The 17032-nt window shown below is 52.8% G+C and overlaps 1 protein-coding gene across 2 annotated transcripts; it reads right to left on the bottom strand.

Moving 5' to 3' along the window:
• Positions 1–996: 996 nt before the first annotated feature.
• On the bottom strand, positions 997–8694 carry OSR2 (odd-skipped related transciption factor 2). Of its 2 annotated transcripts, none has more exons than XM_027973183.3 (4): positions 8315–8694; positions 3524–4298; positions 2338–2437; positions 997–1494 (listed from the first exon to the last, which is right to left on the bottom strand). In XM_027973183.3, the coding sequence occupies exons 2-4, from the start codon at positions 4177–4179 to the stop codon at positions 1420–1422; spliced, it is 831 nt and encodes a 276-aa protein (XP_027828984.1). In that variant the 5' UTR covers positions 4180–4298; positions 8315–8694; the 3' UTR covers positions 997–1419. The 2 variants fall into 2 exon arrangements, with proteins under 2 accessions (XP_027828984.1, XP_027828983.1); XM_027973182.3 differs by having other exon boundaries at positions 997–1576.
• Positions 8695–17032: the final 8338 nt, after the last annotated feature.

The following is a 17032-nucleotide window of genomic DNA, read 5'->3' on the forward strand; positions in this document are numbered from 1 at the left end:
AAGTTTGTGAGGATACGGCCACTGGGCCCAGGTTCCTCTGATAATCCCTCTTAGGTGCAATTATGTCCCTTTTGGTCTCTGCAGTAGCGCTGCCTTTTGTCTGTATCCAAAGCCTTCCACTCAGGTCCTATAAGAGGTTGTCATATTCTTAGTGTCATATTCCCCAGGAACCATTTGGAAAAGAACTGAAGTGCCTCAGAAGATGATTACATATTTGCCCTAAGCGCTATACACAGAACAACCTGTACTCCTGGCATCTTCCCAGGGACAAAAGGCCAACCAGTGATGGAAACCTTGCTAGTGACCTCAGTCAGTTTGCTTTGCAGATAAATCTGAACCTTCTAGAAGAAAAGATCTCCACTCTTGGGGAAAAAATATTTTGTGCAAATATAGCTAAGTAGTTTCTCTTTTCTCTCTTGTCCCCCATCTTCTGAAGCTTGTACTTGCCTGTATTCTTCTGTAGGAGGATCTGAGGCTTCTCCCCCAAAGGCGGGGTAAATTCTGTCTAAGAGCCAAATCATAGTGTTCAAAGTCTAATGGTAAGAGAAGTTGCCCATCATAAACTATGACAATAGGTCAAGGACTTCTAAAAGTGAAGTGGTGAGAAACTCCCTTCTTTTTCCTTATGCTTCTTCCCACCTTGTGCTTAGAAGTGGGTTCAGTTATTGAAGTTGCTGGTTATTAACAGTGATAATTATACTTTTACTAAAGGAATAATACACAAGGAATCAGAATAAACAAAAAAGGAGAAAAACCTCAGAGGTATCAATTTTAATATCTTCGAAAACCAGAATGACAGCGCAGTTGACCAGTTCCAAAATGCCACAGCACTAAAAGGGAAGAGATGAAGGTTCCGTAAAAGGGTTGTCAGAAGCCTTATTTAAAAAAACCTCAGGATAAAGAACGCCCTTCAATACGGAGTATTTCAGAGACACACCACGCCTCCAGAATCCAGAGGAAAAACAGAAGTCAAACAGCAAGACGCTTTTGCAGGAGTGTTGAAACAAACAAGAAAACATTTTTATTTTGAAAATACAGTCTTTAAAGATAAATTTGGCTTCCATTTCCCATACCTAGGTGCATCCAACAAGGTACAAAAACAGACAAAACATAACGAAACAGAGACCCTCGACATTATGTACAGAGCTCTAAAATGAGCTGTGAATATCTACAAGAAACTAGCATATGCGCTTTGTGAAAGGATGTACTTGTGTGGCTTTCTACAGTTCTCAGTCCTGGGGAAGGAGAGTTAACCCCCTGAAGCTGCAGGTGTGGCTGCAGCCGGGGAAGAGCTGGGGTCAGTGAAGGGTTGGGGGCGGGCACCCCCGGGTGGGAGGCTGGAGAGGTGTCTGGGGAGGGGGGCGGCGGCTGCCCGGACAGATCCGGGGCTTCTCTAGAAGTCCTGCCGCGGGGTGTGAGTCAGACTGTGCCGCCGCAGATCACAGTTTCGCCTGAACACTTTGCCGCACTGCTCGCAGCTGTAGGGCTTGATGTCTGTATGGGTGAGAAGGTGAGTTTTCAGATTACTTCTCTGATTAAAGGTTCTTCCACATGTGGGACATTTGTGTGGAGATTCCTGTTCAGATGTGAAGCAAGCAAAGGATTAATCCTTCACACCAACACGGCACCCTTCTCAACAGTCTCTGTCTTATCGGCATCACAAGCGTTAACAGAACACGCGTACGACAACAAAGAGGGGACCTGCAGCAACAAAGCTGTGCTCCTAATCCTCCAATCGCGAAAACACAGGCAGGGGCACACACAGGGGCCTGATCACACTGATAACCGCCAGTGGCCACTGCTGTGGGCTTTGTGATTTCCAGCTCTTTACATTTCATCACCATGTCATAGGCAGGAAAGGGGGGAAGGAAAAACTCTAATCCTCTCTTAAGGAACGACACTCTCCCGGGTAATAATGCCCCTCTTTGGTGCAAAATTAAACTATTCCTCAATGTTCTGAAAACTACGAATTATGAGGCTCCTGGGAGAGAGAGCGTATGGGATTTCACCATGCCTCCATTATCGAAATTACCTTTATTTCCTCCTAAACACGAAAGCTTTAAATGCAGGGCACATCAGGTGAAAAAAGAAATAAAATTCTAAAATTAGTATTTAGAACAATGAGAGTGGCCTCTTCTTGAACAAAAACACATACATGTTTTATGTTAAATAAAATTAATTTCATGTATAAAAAAATCGAGTGTTGCTTTCTCCACCTAGAAAACTGATCTAAATAGAGCCTTTTATGAGAAAGAGCCTGCCATTGAACACCTTTTGTAGAGCAAAAATGATAAAAACAGAACCAGTCACTGCTTTAAAACAAGAAAACAAACTTACCTGCATATGTAAAGTTTTGTGAACAGCTAGAGTTCTAGACTGACAAAATCCTTTCCCGCACTCCTGACATTTGAAGGGCTTCTCTTTGGAATGGATATACCTGAAAAATCAACATAAGGTCTCACTGAAATGGCTTTACCACCACGGTGAGGAGTTTCTCTTGACAATTGCTTTAAATGAAGTTGAGTGGGGGCGGGGCAGAAAAAGGATTTCCATTATTTTTGTTTTTACATTTTTCCCCCCTGTGTGTGTAATTCTGTTTATGGTTAATCTCAACTAACAGACTCTTCAGAACATTCCCCGGTCGCCGGCTTTATCTACACTTGATCGCCCTCTCTGGTGTATCCTGGAGCTTGAAGCCCTGCGGAATGAGCTCTTTCTGGCCTCTGCGGCTCTCTCTGAGATTTAAACTGGTCAAATCAGGATGTAAGGCAAGGATGAGTTTAAGGGGGACCGATTTTAGCGAACCCCTTGGAAGCCGCAGAGGATCCCTACAGAAGTCCTACTTTGGGGTAACAACAGCAAGTAGAGTCCAGGGAACAGATACCTTCATCCCCACTCCTGGGAAGTTCCCCCCCATGTCCCCTCCCCGAGGAAAACACTGACATTATGGTATTTCTTCAATTGCCTTTGATTAATGCAGAGTTGAGAGTATGGAGGGCATGTGGGGAGCTGTTCCTAAATTCTGTAATCTCAAGAACCCCACAAATAAGTTTAAAAGAAAGGTTGCTATGGCAGGCTCTGGGGTGCACCTAGGGGCCAGTAAGGAAAGGGAGGGAACCAAGAGGAGGTGGCCACGATAGATTAACAGAAACGGTCCTAGGGCAGGCGGTACCTGGACCACCAGAGAAGGTCTTCCAGGCTCCTGGGCTCTACCTGTCCCACCTCCTAAGGTCCACCTGGTGGAAACTGGAAAACTGCTCCGGAACCAAGAGCAACCTGGCAGATTTTAATTACCAAAGGATGGAAGGACCCTCCCTCATTCCAAACAAGACACTGCAGCAGGGGGCCCTGCTGAGGAAAAAGGTAAAGGTTGGGGGTTGGTTACAGCTGGATGGGAAGGGATTTGGTGGGGAATATAGTCTAGTTCCGAGAGGATTTTAGTGACACTTGGAATGTCTATCAAAACTCAATATTCTGGATAAATTGTCCTCCCATCCCCAGGCCACCCTCCTCCGCACCTTACCTGTGATCCCTCAAGTGATCTTGCCTCCGGAAAGCCTTGTGGCAGATGTCACAAGTGTATGGCCTCTCGTCGGTGTGGGTCCTCTCGTGGATGAGCAGGTTGTAGGATTTGGTAAAGTGTCTGCCGCAAAACTTGCAGATGAACTCTTTTTTCGTTTTGGAGGGCAACCTCCCTCGGGAGGGCTTTCTGTCCGGAGTCAATTTACTGAGGCCAGAGATGGGGCTCCCCAAGCCCGGGCTCAGCTTGCTCAGGTCTGCTATCTTAGGGGGATCCTCTTGCGTGGCGGCCACGGCCAAGTTGGCAAAGTCAAAACGGGGCCGGTCCTTGTGCAGGGCCGGGAGGACGTGGGCAATGGCTCCCTGCTTGGGGTGGAAGAGGTGGGTGGTAAAGGGCAGAGCCGGGAAGGAGAAACGGGCATCTACAAGGCCCTGCGCCGCCGCCATCTCGGTGATGGTGGAGCGGGTGATTTCGTGCACGTTGGGGTACCCCAGAGTCCAGTGGTTCATGTGCATGGTCTGCACGGCGCTGAGACCGTACAGGCCCTGCAGGTGGTCCACCGCGGCGGGGAAGGTGTTCACGGCCTGCAGGAAGGAGTAATTGGTGAGCTGCAGCGACGGGTGGAGCGGAATGGGCGCCGGCAGGGCCTTGCTCCCCATTTTCCGGGATGTTGCAGGGCGGGGGTAGCCACCCCTTTTTTCCAGGACTCAGAAGCGGATGGGCGTGGGGCTCCGGCGAAAACCCAGACAACGGCACACAGAGAGAATCCTAAAGATGGCTGGGGGAGAGAGGGGAAAGTCGTGACTATTATCCAAGCCTGCTTGGTATGTCCCTTAGCACCGCGTGAGCTTCCACACCTTCCTTCTAAGACCCCCTCCCCACCCACCCCAAGGCTCCCCCAGAAGGAGCGGTGAGGGGACCTTGGCGCGCCTGCCCGGCGAGTTGACACCAGGCTCAAGCTCAATCCCAAGGGCCAGGGTGTCAGGCGTGGTCGCCGGCGAGAGCGGGTGGCCCGTGGGAAGATCGGATTCCGGGCACGCGCGGATTCCAGGAGCCGGAGACTCGGGCCGGGGAGGAAGAAAGGCGGGCGGGGGGCTCCAGGCAGCACCCAGTCCGGCCCACTCACCCCCTACCCAGTGGGGCGAAGCTTGGTCATCCCTGACACCCCGCTGTTCCAGCGCCCGCCGGGCCCGGCCGAGCCTCGGTCGCACCGAGCCTCCAAGGTCCCAGGAGACGGTGCGTCGTGGGTCGGACCCGGGCTTGAGGGCCCGGCTCAGCCGGAACGGCTCCTACCGCCGAGCCCGAGACCGCGGCCGGGCCGCCCTTCCTGCGCTTGCCACGGACCGCGCCGGAGGTGTGGGTGCGCAGCCCGGGGACGCTTTGCGCTCCTGGGCTGCCTGGCCCTCGGAGGGGCCGCCTTGCCCGGTGCTGACCTCAGAGGTTTTCTTTTTCCTTCCTCTGCCTTGGTCCCATTTATCAGCGGTGACGGGCCACAGGAAAGAAAAGTGACACCTCGGGCCAGTGAGGCCTGGAATCACCCCCTCCTCCTTCCCAGGGGCCGTCCCCTCCCACCCCCCACTAAGATCCCTTCCAGATGGTTCAGGCTCAGACAGGGGGGGTAAGGGGGTGGCTGAGGCCAGGGCCCGTTCTCCCAGACCCAGCGCCCAGCTCTCGGGAGTACCCGAGCGCCTCTCGACCTGGCCCCCGGAGCGGCTCCTACACCCGGGAGGCCCCAGGAAAAGAGGAGACGGGGTTCCCTGGGGAGGAAAAGGCAAGGAGCAGCAGGGGAGCCGTTCTGCCAGTTCGACGGAAGCTTGTTTATCGGCCTGCAGTAGAGGGCGACGCTGCTTCTGCCCCTGGGAAGCCCGCCCGGGTCGTCGGCCTTGGGCCTATACCGGGAGCACGCGCTTGCCTTTCCCTGCGCCCCCAACGGCAACGCGGAGGTCTGGTTTCAGACCCCGTTTCCCGCGGCACCTCACCTGCTTTCAGGGCAGGCCCACCTTCTCCCACGGCCAGCCCCCTTTTTAGCAGCCCGGGATGCCAGCTCGGCGGCCCGGCACCAGCCTCTGAAGGCGGCTCCCCAGGTGCGGGCGTCACAAGCTAGGCGCTTTCCCTGGAGAAGTGCAGGCAGGCCTATCTGAGCCATCAAGCTTTACACCCGGCTTTTGAACCCAGCAGGAAGATGGGAGAGTCTGTTCAGACTTCATTGCGTACTAGCCCTTTCTGCATCTAAATGTCCTTCTCTAGTGTTGGAGGAGAGTTGCCTGTGGCTCTTTCTGAGGGCAGGCTTAAGGGGCTGCGCTAATGACACAGCGCTCTGGCCAGGCAGAAGCTGGCGGCCTCCACGAGGGCCCACACCTTCCCTCCCTCCTCTGTTTGAAACGACTGGGAGACAGCGATTTATTAACGAACCGCTTCTGCCTGGTGGTATGCGGTCTGGGAGTTGAGGTCGGGAGTTAATGAGAGGTGTGTAACAGTCAGGGGGTCTCAGTCAGACCGTTCAACCGAAACTGTAAACCTCCATTAGTAATAAACTTTCCCACCACAAATCACAATTCATTTTTCTTCAGTGGCAACCCTCAAGCCCTCTCCTAGAGAGGTAGGGGGGAAAAAAAAGGATTCTACTAGCATCTCTGGTAATCTGATTGTTTTCCTCTTCCATTAAAAATAATAAGTTATACCTTTATTTCCTTCCTTTTGCATAAGGAGGATTTTCTAGAGGTTCAAAATATTATTTTTCCCCTAGTATTAAAAAGTAGCCTCCCCACATAAGAGAGGAAACCCAAATTATTATTTGGGTGTATTCCCAGACTGGACTTCTTAGAAATAAATACAGGAGGCAAAGTGTAATTCCCACCACGTTATCCTGGTAAGTATGTGCATGTGTGTGGGGTGTGTTGTCCACGGAAGGAATAGCATGACTTGTGAGTATGATTCCAAATGTATAAAGTGAACTCTGCCGTAAAGGTTACATGTTAATTCTGCCAACAGAAACTTGAGAGCCATCTTCCTTCCCTTTTCACTGAATGGTTTATAACCCAAATTATTGCCTCTGTTATAATTCAGCTTCATGGTGGCACAAAAGTGCTGTTTCATAGTATGTGTTCGTTTTGATTTGCAGGACAAATAGTTTCTTCATAGAAGACAAAAAGCAAGTCCTTCACAAACAGAACCATCCTAAATATTCATTAAACATTTTTTCCATAAGTAATCAGGAGTTTAGGTTTTCACTCTCCTGCTGAGTAGTTGGAAATATATGTCAAAAGATACTTTAAGTCAATGCAGAGATCTAAAGTACTTTCGTTTTTGTCTAGAGCTGAGCATGTAGTTCTCACACTCAGCTTCAGGCAATAACAGCCATCATCTGCTGTCACTTCTTCACCACCCCGTTCCAGAACATTGGTTACTTTTAATTTTGCAAGGAAAGAAACTTAAACCAACGAAAAGACGTAAATATTATGGTGGAATTGAGGCTTGTTTTCTTTCATCGGTCTTCTTCACAAGAATTTCCAGACATGTACAGAAATTCTGTAAAATTTAGCTCACTGGCTGTCAACAAGTGAGAGGTGTAGGTACTAATTTCAGTGCAGTGAAGCCTTCAAAACATTGGAGGGAAAAAAATGGTAATTCGATAAGGAGTCCTGCTCTTTGGTAATGTGTTATTACACTGAATTATCTAAAAAAATATACAGTCAGGGGTCATCTGCTAAAACCTGTGGGTTGGTGTCTGAGAGAAATGACTGATGGCTCCATAGGCTCGCTGAATTTCAGCCCAAGCCACAATAGAATTTTACGTTAATCAGAGAGCTATACTCCAAGCAGATTTAAGAGATCATTTTTTTAAAAATAGAAAATAAAAATGGCCAGACTGGGTCAGGTGAACAGAGAGAAACCACCGCGAAGTTCCTGCCCCTTCGTGCGCCTCTTCCTTCCCAAGGAGTTAATTAAATTAAGATGCCTTCCGCATAATCTGGGTTCTGTTTCTCTCCGCTCCCTCGCTCCCCCTGCATGAGTAATTTTCTTGTTCTGCTAGGGACTGCAGTTTGTTTAGCAGAGAAAGTAGCTGTCTGCACCGTTTGGCTCCGGAAAACTCCAGCCCTCTTTGTTCCCCTGCTAACAGGTAGGCAGACAGAGCCAGCGCACCCTCCACAAACACCTTTTTCTCCCTCCTCATTCTACAGATGCAATACCATTCTCCGTTGCTATTTCTGGAGAATCCCAGCGTTTAAACCCCAGGGGGATTTGCCTTCTGCCCGCCTCCGCCAGGACTGGAGGGTGGGAAGAAAATCAAAAGGCCGGCACAAGGTTGGAGAATTATCTAGGACTGAACTATTAGTTTCCTCCTGAAACGCGCTGGCTCGGCAGGCACCGTGTGTCCCGGCCCGTCCGCGGTGCCGCGGCTACCCCGGGACGGCTGCCCCTGCTCTGGAATACTATGGCAGTGTAAGAGGCGGGGGGGGGGGGGGGGGGGGGGGGGGGGGGAGCGTGTTGTGGGGTTTTATCTCAACGTATGTAGGTCAGCTTTTAGAAGAAGCTTTGCTGAGGGCTTCGATTCAGTGTTGCAAAACAAAACTAAAAACAGTATGCGAAAGCGCGTGTTGTTGCGTGCTCTCTAGGAGTGGCGAGCCTGGGATCTCATAAAGTGAAAAATACAATGCCCCGGGAATGCATCCATGTGATTTATTTCACCCGAGTTCGGAACTTGTGGCACGCCGGACCGAGACTCGGAGCGCCCCGGCTGCAGCCTGCTTTCCTTAGGGCGGCTGCAGCCCCCTTCCCAGAGTGGACACTTACCTCCAGCAGAAAGGTCCGCCTGGGCAGCGCCACTCAGACCTGGTCCAGGCAGTGAGGCGCACAGCTTGGAAAGGTCATTGATTCCACGCCGGCCAAACTGCTTTTTCTGCGCGGAGTCCTGGGAGCCGCGGACATGATCTGGAGGATGACGGGCAGCCAAACCAAGAGCGGATCCTCGCCTTCGTCTGTGGACGTAGAATATGCAAGGACCGGGGGATGGTAGAAGAACGCGCTCAGCGCTCGCCCGGAACCTCGCGCTCCCGCGAACCTCTCGCCGCCGACTCCGGGTAAGGTCGGAGCCTGCAGCCTCGCAGGGCCATCACCCTCCAGCAGCAGCGAGAGCGCCGAGCTCTGTCCCCGCCCGCGTCCCTCCCCAGGCTGCCCGCGGCCGGCAGACTCCAGCTTTAGTAGCGGCCCCGCCTCCCCTTCGGGCGGGCGTCCCGCCGCCGCGCGGGGCCCCCTGCGCCCAGGCTCCGCCTCCGCGCCCGGCGCCCGCTAATGGTCCACTCTGTTTACTTGTGTTTGGATAGCAACTGAGTCTTAAAGGCACAGGTTTGCTCGAGGTTTCCCTGTTACAGAGGCAGAGCCAAGGCGACGCGGTTCAAAACTCACACACAAACACAACGCCCGGCCCCTTTCTTCTCGGTGCCACTTTTCCTTATAATGTTAGAAGCTGCACAATTGGCTTTCTGCCTTCCGAAGACCCCCGCCGAAGACCCCCGCCGGGAAACCCAAAGGGAATTTTTGTAGCTTTACTTGGCGCGCTCGCAGCGTTAATTTCCACATCTTAACACGTTTAACATAACTACCTTCTTCATAGGTAAAACCAGTCACTTTTAGATTGTATTCTCCAGCATATATCACCCTTCCCCCAATTTTAAATACAGTTTTGCACATACTTATGGTCAATTATGACTGTATGGGTAGTCTGTTTTCGCCTGCTGTTTTCAAAACGAAGTTTGTTTATAGAGGTGACAATTGACTAATTTCGTAATTACCTTAAAGACATATGTGGAATATCCCAGGAGAAATTTCTCCCTAAATTTAAGCTTTAATCAGCGAGTGTACATTTCATAAGCAGTTAACCAACTTGGTTAAAGGGGTGGGCATCTGCAACCCATTGGCAAACAATAAAGAATCCATCTGGAATGGGTGAAGAGCAATCATTTAAAATATTTAGGAAAATACTATTCCAGCGTCTCAAACTTGTACATCTTCATTCCCAGCAAAAAAAAAAAAAAGAGTTCATTGTTCAGTCGCCAGGAAACTTAATCGAATTTGAAGTATAGTGATACATTTTTTCAGGTTCTTCTAAAGAGTTGGTCTTGTGTGAGTGTAATTGCAGAACGCACTTCAGCTACTCTGGAAGTAGGGTGACCGAGTGACAGAAAGGGGATGACATACTCTCATTTTAAACAGCCTCTTTGCAGATGAGATCTGCCGAGCAACACTGAACAAAACGCCCTTCGTCCCAGACGAGTTCGCCAGAGGCGATTTACATCAGCCCCCTGCAAGTCGGCGCTTTGAGGGGCACAGATCTTCAAACCCAGAGGCAGTACAATTCAAAGGTGTTCCGCCAAAATATGGTTTTGAATGTGCCGCCCCAAATAATCTCAATTGTGCGGGGAAGTGGACACGTATAAGCAGAAGACTAAAAACTGTCAAAAGGTCAAACAGTGATTGGGGAGCCACGCAGAAACTACGGGTTATTATTTGGATATAATCTCTTCCATTTTATTTATGCAGAGGTGGGTAGATTTTTTTCGTTCCTTTGATAAAACATAATTCAGAGATAACAGATTTTTTTTTCTTTCCAATTTCAAATTTGCAAAGGTTAAAAAGTGAGCTTGGAATGAAGAGTGTTTAATATCCTTCAACATTTAACTGCTTCAAAGTAGACTTAACAGCGTGGAATTACGGAATGCCTGAGTTTAGGACTTAAAAAACAAAAAACACGTTTTCCCTAGTGGATTCTATAGGGGTGCTTTCATTTTAGCGCTCAGTCCTGAGCCCCAGGCACGGGGGTGCCTGCGGTCCCCTCTCTCTAACCGCTTCATTCCTTCTGCAGCTTTTCTCAATTTGGAAGATTTGGAGGGGAACTTTCTCTTCTTTCAGACCCCCAGGACACAGCTCCCGGGGTGGTGACCTGCAGAGTGTTCCTACGCTTCATATTTCCTTTTCTGCAAGTGGAGGCCACTCCCCAGGGGTGGGCTTCACACCTTCCCACTGTGTGTGTGTGTGTGTGTGTGTGTGTGTAAACTCCCCAGGGGTGGGCTTCACACCTTCCCACAGTGTGTGCGTGCGTGCGTGTGTGTGTGTGTGTAAACTCCCCAGGGGTGGGCTTCACACCTTCCCACCGTGCGTGTGTGTGTGTGTGTGTGTGTGTGTGCCGCATCGCCTGCTCTTCCTGGGAGGTAAACAGAATTTCCAACCAGAACGGCTCCCTCTTTTCCGCAAACCTCTTAAGCCCGGGTTTTTCCACAACCGTGTTTACCTCGCCCACCCCAGGCTCCGAAGTGCCACAATGGCGTCTGGGCCAAGCCGGCCAGAGCCCTGCGGCGGTTGGAAAGGTAGGGAAGCGTCGGCGACCTTGGGGAGAAGCCTCGTGGCAGGATGGCGCGTCGGCAGCCTGCAGGCCCGGCCATCGCCGCGCGCAGGTGTTCGCCCCACGCGCAGAACCACTGGAGGCGGCTCGGGGGGGTCCCCTGGGGCCACCTCTGCGGCCACCCAGGGCCCGGCCCTGGAGGTGGTCCACGCTCTGCCCCGGGGCAAAGCACCCTGACCCCGCCGGCGTCGAGAGCGCACGGTCCGTGGAGGCCCACCCAGGAGGAGCCTCCTCGGCGGGACTCCCTGAGCGATCCCGCCTGGGAAGGAAGATGGGCCCCGCGGCGAGTTGACGGGTGGGGTTGGGGGTCTGGGGGTGCGCGCCCTGGGGCTGAGTCCCAGCTCCGCCTGCGCCCTCCCCGAGCTGAGCTGCGGTTCCCTCCGAAGTTTCCGCCGACTGATCGTCTGCTGTCCTCGCGTCTCTTGGGCTTTCGACACCAACCAAGGACGCTTCCAGGGAAAGGGCTAACAGACTGACAAGGGGAGCGCGAGCACTTGCAGCCCAAACCCGAACCTCCCCGGGCGCAGGCGGGGGAGAGGACGGCGGCGGACAAGTGGGAGGAGGAGGGGGTTCGTCAGCGGTAGGCCCCTTCCCCCCAACCTCTCCCTACCCGCCCCGCCGGCCCACCCAGGAGGCTCCGCCAGTTAAACCCCGCGAACAGGTGTCAGACACACTTCCCTGAGGTCGACGCTGAGCCTCTCCCTCTGACCCGCGCGCTGCGGACATCCTAAAAAAAGACTCTGGCCCTTGATGTCACAAATTATGGACATCCCGTGTTTTTCCAGGGATCCCAGGTGCCATGACCTTTGAGGACTGAGGACTCGCCTCCCCTTCTCTCCCGCCTTCCTTGCCTCTCCAGGGCCGGGTGGTGGTGTTGGGGAGGGCGGGGGGGCACCTTTTGCATTTGAACTTCCCGCACTGTTTGCCACTTTTCGCCAGGAGTCTGGAGTCTCCATCGAGCCCGGCTCTTCTCTGGGCGCGTGCCCTCCAGCCCCAGAGTTCTGAGGAAAGCTAGAGGACGGTCGCGGGCTCTGGACTCAGGAACTGAGGGTTGTGACGGCGGGAAGACGTGAGAGTTTGCTCTTGTTAAAAGTTTTCGCTATTGCGCTCTACAAAGGATACAGGGTTGGGAAAGCGCGGCCGCGGGCGGGAGCTCGGCGGGAAGAGCCGCAGCGCCCCCTGGAGGCGCGGGCCGAGCACGACGCGGCGCGGGCGCTGGGGGCCGTCACCCGGGCGGGCTGGCTCCGGGGGTGAATGCCTGGCGGCCGGCGGTCCTGCCCGCCACTGGGCTCCTTTCACCTCGTCCTGGGCCCTTGGCCCGGTGTGTGTGTGTGTGTGTGTGTGTGTGTGTGTGTCGGGGGGGGGGGGTGTAGAGTCGTGTGCGCGGCACGGGCGCTGCGGAGAGGGCCTGGCCTGTTGTCAGAGCCAGGGAGCCGCTCTACCCTCATCGCTGGGGTCTTTCTGAGCATCTCCGCCCGGTGGCATTGCACAGACTGCCCTCCTGGCCGGTTGTCCCTAGACAGACTCTTGTCGCTGCCCAGGGAGACTCTGACTTCCCCAGGGCAGGGAAAAGACATCCTCCCGTCTCTCGGGGAGTTGGCTGCGGGTGATCAGCTCAGCTTCCAGCAGAGTCCCAGGCCGTGGACGTGGTCCACGGGGAGAGGCAAGAGAGATTGCGCAGGACTGCATTTGGAAAGGCTCTCCCACTCCCCGCGACGTACGCCTCATCTCACCCAGCTTTTGAAACCCTAACGGAAATGGATCCCTGGGCAGGCTGTGCTCTCTCCTTAAGCCCGAGAGCTGAACGATGCGCGTAGCGAGGCGCACCAAGAGCGCGGGAGCCTTCCCGGGCCTTGGGGACCTGAGGACCACCCGCCGCCTCCAGCCGTCCCAGCCCCGACCCCCCCGGCCACCTCGGGAGTCCGGCCGGACGGGACAGCCTCAGGCACCCGAGGAAGGCCGAACCTCGAGGGCTCTTCCCTGGGTGGGACTGGGGGGCCGGGGGGCGCTGGTGCCCGCGCTCCTCGATCAGCTGCGCTCCACCTGAGGGAGGCCTCGCGGGGCGCCCTTCCAGCCCACCAGCTGGCGCCGCACGGAGTGGCCGGGAAAGCGGAGCTACCTGTAGACGCGGAAGACCAGGTGGGAGGGTTTAGCTCCGTGGCCACGCCGCGGTTGGGCAGACCCTCCCGCGAGCCCGGGGTCCGTCCGAGTTTGGTTCCTCCGGTGGGAGGTGGTCGGGCGCCGCCGTAGCCAGGCCAACTCGAGGCCGCCCGGCGATCTGTCCGCCCCTCCCGAGCGCGAGTGCGCCCCGGCGCCGTCCCCCACCGCCCGGCGTTCCGGGAGGTCCCAGCGCGGTCCCCAGGCACGTGCTGGGGGCGGGCTCCCGGGACGTGCGGGGGTACCACGCGCTTTAGCCTTCAGCGCCGCAGGGAAGCGGGTCTCCCGCAGTTCGCCTCGCCGGAGACAGCCAGGTCACTCCCTAGGAGGCTCCCGTGTCCAAGGGCAGCTTCCAGTTCAAGCTGCTCTTCTAACGGAGCCCGATGGCATCGGTGACTCGGAAGACTGGGCTTAGAGGAGATTTCCGCAGCCGAGGGAGGACAAGACCCGGGTGCCTCCCTGGGATGGAGATGTGCCCCCTGTAAGCCAAGGCCCAGCCCTCGAGCTGAGCAAGATCACCTCAGAAAAGACGAGGGCTCAGTCTGCAAATCTATTTTTATTAGGTTATCACTTAAACACACACACACACAAACGACTACTTGCGAATCCTTATCCGGTGGGAACATTCTAACGAAAATCTTGATTTCCAAACGCGCTCCCTCTCCTTAACGCGGCAGTGAGCTGGCCGGAGCCGAGCTGTTCTGCTGTGGTCTGCGATCTGTTTTTAACATGCCGGGCCTGGGATTGCCTTGGAGTTTCCGTTTCTAGCTGCAGAGGTCGTTTCTCTGGGACTCTGGGATCCGTCCAGAGTTACCGTCGTAAGGTGTGGTCCAATAGCATCAGCCACCTCCGGAACTGGTTAGAAAAGCAGATTCTCTGGACCTGACACTCTGGGAGCGGGCGGGCGATCTGCGTTTGAACAAGCTCTCCAGGTGATGCTGATGCACGCTGAAGTTTAAGAATCACTGACCTAGATGGAATTCACTTTTGGGAGCCATCGCCTAGGCGCGATTAATCTTTCAGGTTCGCGCTCTCTCCCTAATTTTCTCCGCCCCTTCTTCATTTTCTCCCTCCTTCCCTTCCTTTCCTTTCTCTCCAGGGAATGCCCGCCTAGTCTGGCTTAGGACAGCTAGTTCATTCCTTCATTCATTCCCTCACTCATTCATCTGACTTTTTCAGAGGCCCCTCCCAAGTCCTTGGAGACTTGTAGAGGATCCCCAGGTAAACTAGGCGCGACCCCTCCTTTCAAGGACTGGGGTCGCCTGCAGAAGAGCAAGGGAGGGAAAGCCCTACGGATTAGAATGGGTGTACTCAGTTTCTCAGTCGTGTCCGACTCTTTCCCACCTCGTGGACTGTAGCCAGCCTGGCTCCTCTGTCCGTGGGATTCTCCAGGCAAGAATACTGGAGTGGGTTGACATCTCCTCCAGGGAATCTTCCCCACCCAGGAATGGAACCGCATTGGCAGGCGGATTCTTTAGATTTGATGTGACTTCCGGAAATAGCCCTATTAGGGACTGAATAGGAGCAATGTACCCCGTTTTAAAGTTTCTGACTCCCTTCTTCATCCAGGTTGAGGCTAATTTTTTTCCTGGTTTTCATCACATCCTAGGGATTCTGTGTCTGCTGCATACGCTTCTACACACACCTTGACATACACTGTCCGCATCTTACCTGCCTTCTGCACTGGGTCAGGGTGCTTGGCACCTGGGGTGTGGCAGTGTCACAGTCGCTGGGTGGGAACGTGATTGGACCGGGCTCAAAGTCTCTGAGCCCTTGGATTTCCCTGAGGCTGTTCAAGGAGATCTCTGTACTAAAACTGACACACATGCTGGCTCACAGACCTTGGGCACTAGCTCCCATCTTGCATCCAGCTGTCCTGAACTGACCAGTTTCCAAACCGGGTGGGTGGGTGGGGGTGGGGTGGGGTGGGGTGCGGTGAGGTGGGGTAGGGGGGCGGGGGCAGTACCCAGATGTTAACATCCTGATCCTCAACCTGCAGATTTCTCACTTTAGGATTGCGTCAAATCTCCTTATCTGTCACTTGATAGTACAAAATTTTGTTGTTCCCCCTCACAGAGTTTCTGTAATTCCAGATGAAACTCTCACTTTCTGGTTTTCTTATACCAAATCAATCTCCCTTAACCTTTCACTTTGTCCCTTCTCTCCAGGACCTTGACGTGAACTTCTGTCCTCAGCCAGGCAAAGAGACGCTTCCACTGGACCATTTGCTACCCACTGAGATTTTCTCTTTGTTAGGCAGTAAGAACAGTGGAAGGCACTTTGCCCCTTAGTCAGTGGCCAGTTGCTTAAATATCTGGAAACCTCTTGTCTCTTTTCAGTCAGAAAAAAAGTTTTGATTTGAGTGTGCCAGTACAGGAAAGCCACTGAAAATGCCCGCAAACAAAAATGAATTTTCATATTGCCCTAGTCACAAATTGTCTAAAAATACTCAGCTTCACTTTGACAAAGAGTTGCTATTTAGTATGACCTTTTCTTATGGGGATTTTCAAAATATAAAACATATAATGGTCAGGAACATGATAATCTTTTTACAACCTGTGATCATATTTCTTAACAGATTTTGCTTTCCAGTGCAGATGGTCTGACATAGTAACATTCAAAGCAGCCAGCACTTAGGAAATGCCAAGGCCAGCATTTGAATGCAGATACAAGTTTTAACAAAGGAAAATGTATATCCCTGTAGCTGTTTGCCTGTGAATATTCCCCAGAAGATTAATACACTATTCTTGAATCTATGCCAAGTCATCAAACTCTCTGAAAAGCCTGAGAGGTGCCAACTCATAAGGCGCATAGAATTCCTTGTCACCAAATATATTTGAGTGTCTACTGCATACCAGGTACAAGACAATTGTGTTATTGTTTGAGACCCTGAGCTTTCATCCTGACTTGGGGTGGGGGCAAGGGAAAGGAAGGTGGAACTTTAAGGTTGCTTTCCTCTGGTTTTGTTAAATTGTTAAAGTATTTGTACTTAATAGCAATCTTTAAAACATTTATTGAACTTTCTCTTACATTTTTAGGTCACTTTTACAAGTCAAGGAGAGAAAGTCAGTGTTTGAGCCAGCTCATTTATTGGAAAACGAATGCCAGCACAGGCTTAACTTTTGGCTTTCCAACTGGAAGGCCTTAATATCATGACAGCATTTTACAATAATGTTATTTCCATCATGCCAGGTGATAATTTAGCTGTAGATTCCTTATGACTGGTGACCATAGCTCACTCAAGCCTGTTTTCACCTCCTGACTCTGTAAGGAGCCACAGAAAAGAAAAACACCCTTCTTCCTCTGACACTCTTGCTGGAGGGAGGGGGAAAAGAAGTGGCAGACAGTTAGGTTGGCCCCACGCTCACTCTTCCTCAGCAGAACTTGGAGCAGAGGCAGCTCAGATCCAGTTGGCTTCGGGGAATCCAGGTCTTACAAGAAATGGTGAGCTCTTTTATCTTTGCCTCTGAGCAGTGACACAGCTAGTGTCAATGTATATGGAGACAAACACATCATTCTACCCTTACTCCATGCACTGTGTCGCAGTAGCTGGTCACACTGCATGTCTTAGCCACATACTCCGTTTTATGGTGCTTAACACTTTCCCCGCATTCTTTTCCTCTACACCTCTCCCCAGCCCCATCCCCCCTCCCCCTGCCCAGGCCCATGCCTGGCAAGTGGGCCAGCCTCCAGGAACCAGACTGGGTGGATGCTATGATGTCAGGACACCAGGCAGCAGCGTTTCTAACATGTTAGACCACGGTTGCCTTTTCCTTTCCCTGGAAAAGTACACAAAGTGCAAGTCGTCTCCCAGGCTGTGAGGCACTCATCCAAATGCCCTACGTGGTGGGCCCACCCAGGCCCAGGAGAGTGTGGAGGAGAACACGAGTGTGTCATACGGGTGTGTTCACAAGGCCTGCTCCCCTCTGTCTCATCCTTGACCACATTCTCTTGAC

The sequence above is a fragment of the Ovis aries genome, chromosome 9 (genome assembly GCF_016772045.2).
Source record: "Ovis aries strain OAR_USU_Benz2616 breed Rambouillet chromosome 9, ARS-UI_Ramb_v3.0, whole genome shotgun sequence".
Taxonomy (NCBI): Eukaryota; Metazoa; Chordata; class Mammalia; order Artiodactyla; family Bovidae; genus Ovis; species Ovis aries.

Excerpts from the sequence above, each read along its gene's own strand:
- OSR2 (XM_027973182.3), bottom strand. The coding sequence starts at position 4,179 with ATGGGGAGCAAGGCCCTGCCGGCGCCCATTCCGCTCCACCCGTCGCTG. Across the intron at positions 2,438-3,523 it reads GATCACTTGAGGGATCACAG|GTATATCCATTCCAAAGAGA; the intron begins GTAAGGTGCGGA and ends TTGATTTTTCAG. Across the intron at positions 1,577-2,337 it reads ACAAAACTTTACATATGCAG|GAATCTCCACACAAATGTCC; the intron begins GTAAGTTTGTTT and ends ACATCTGAACAG.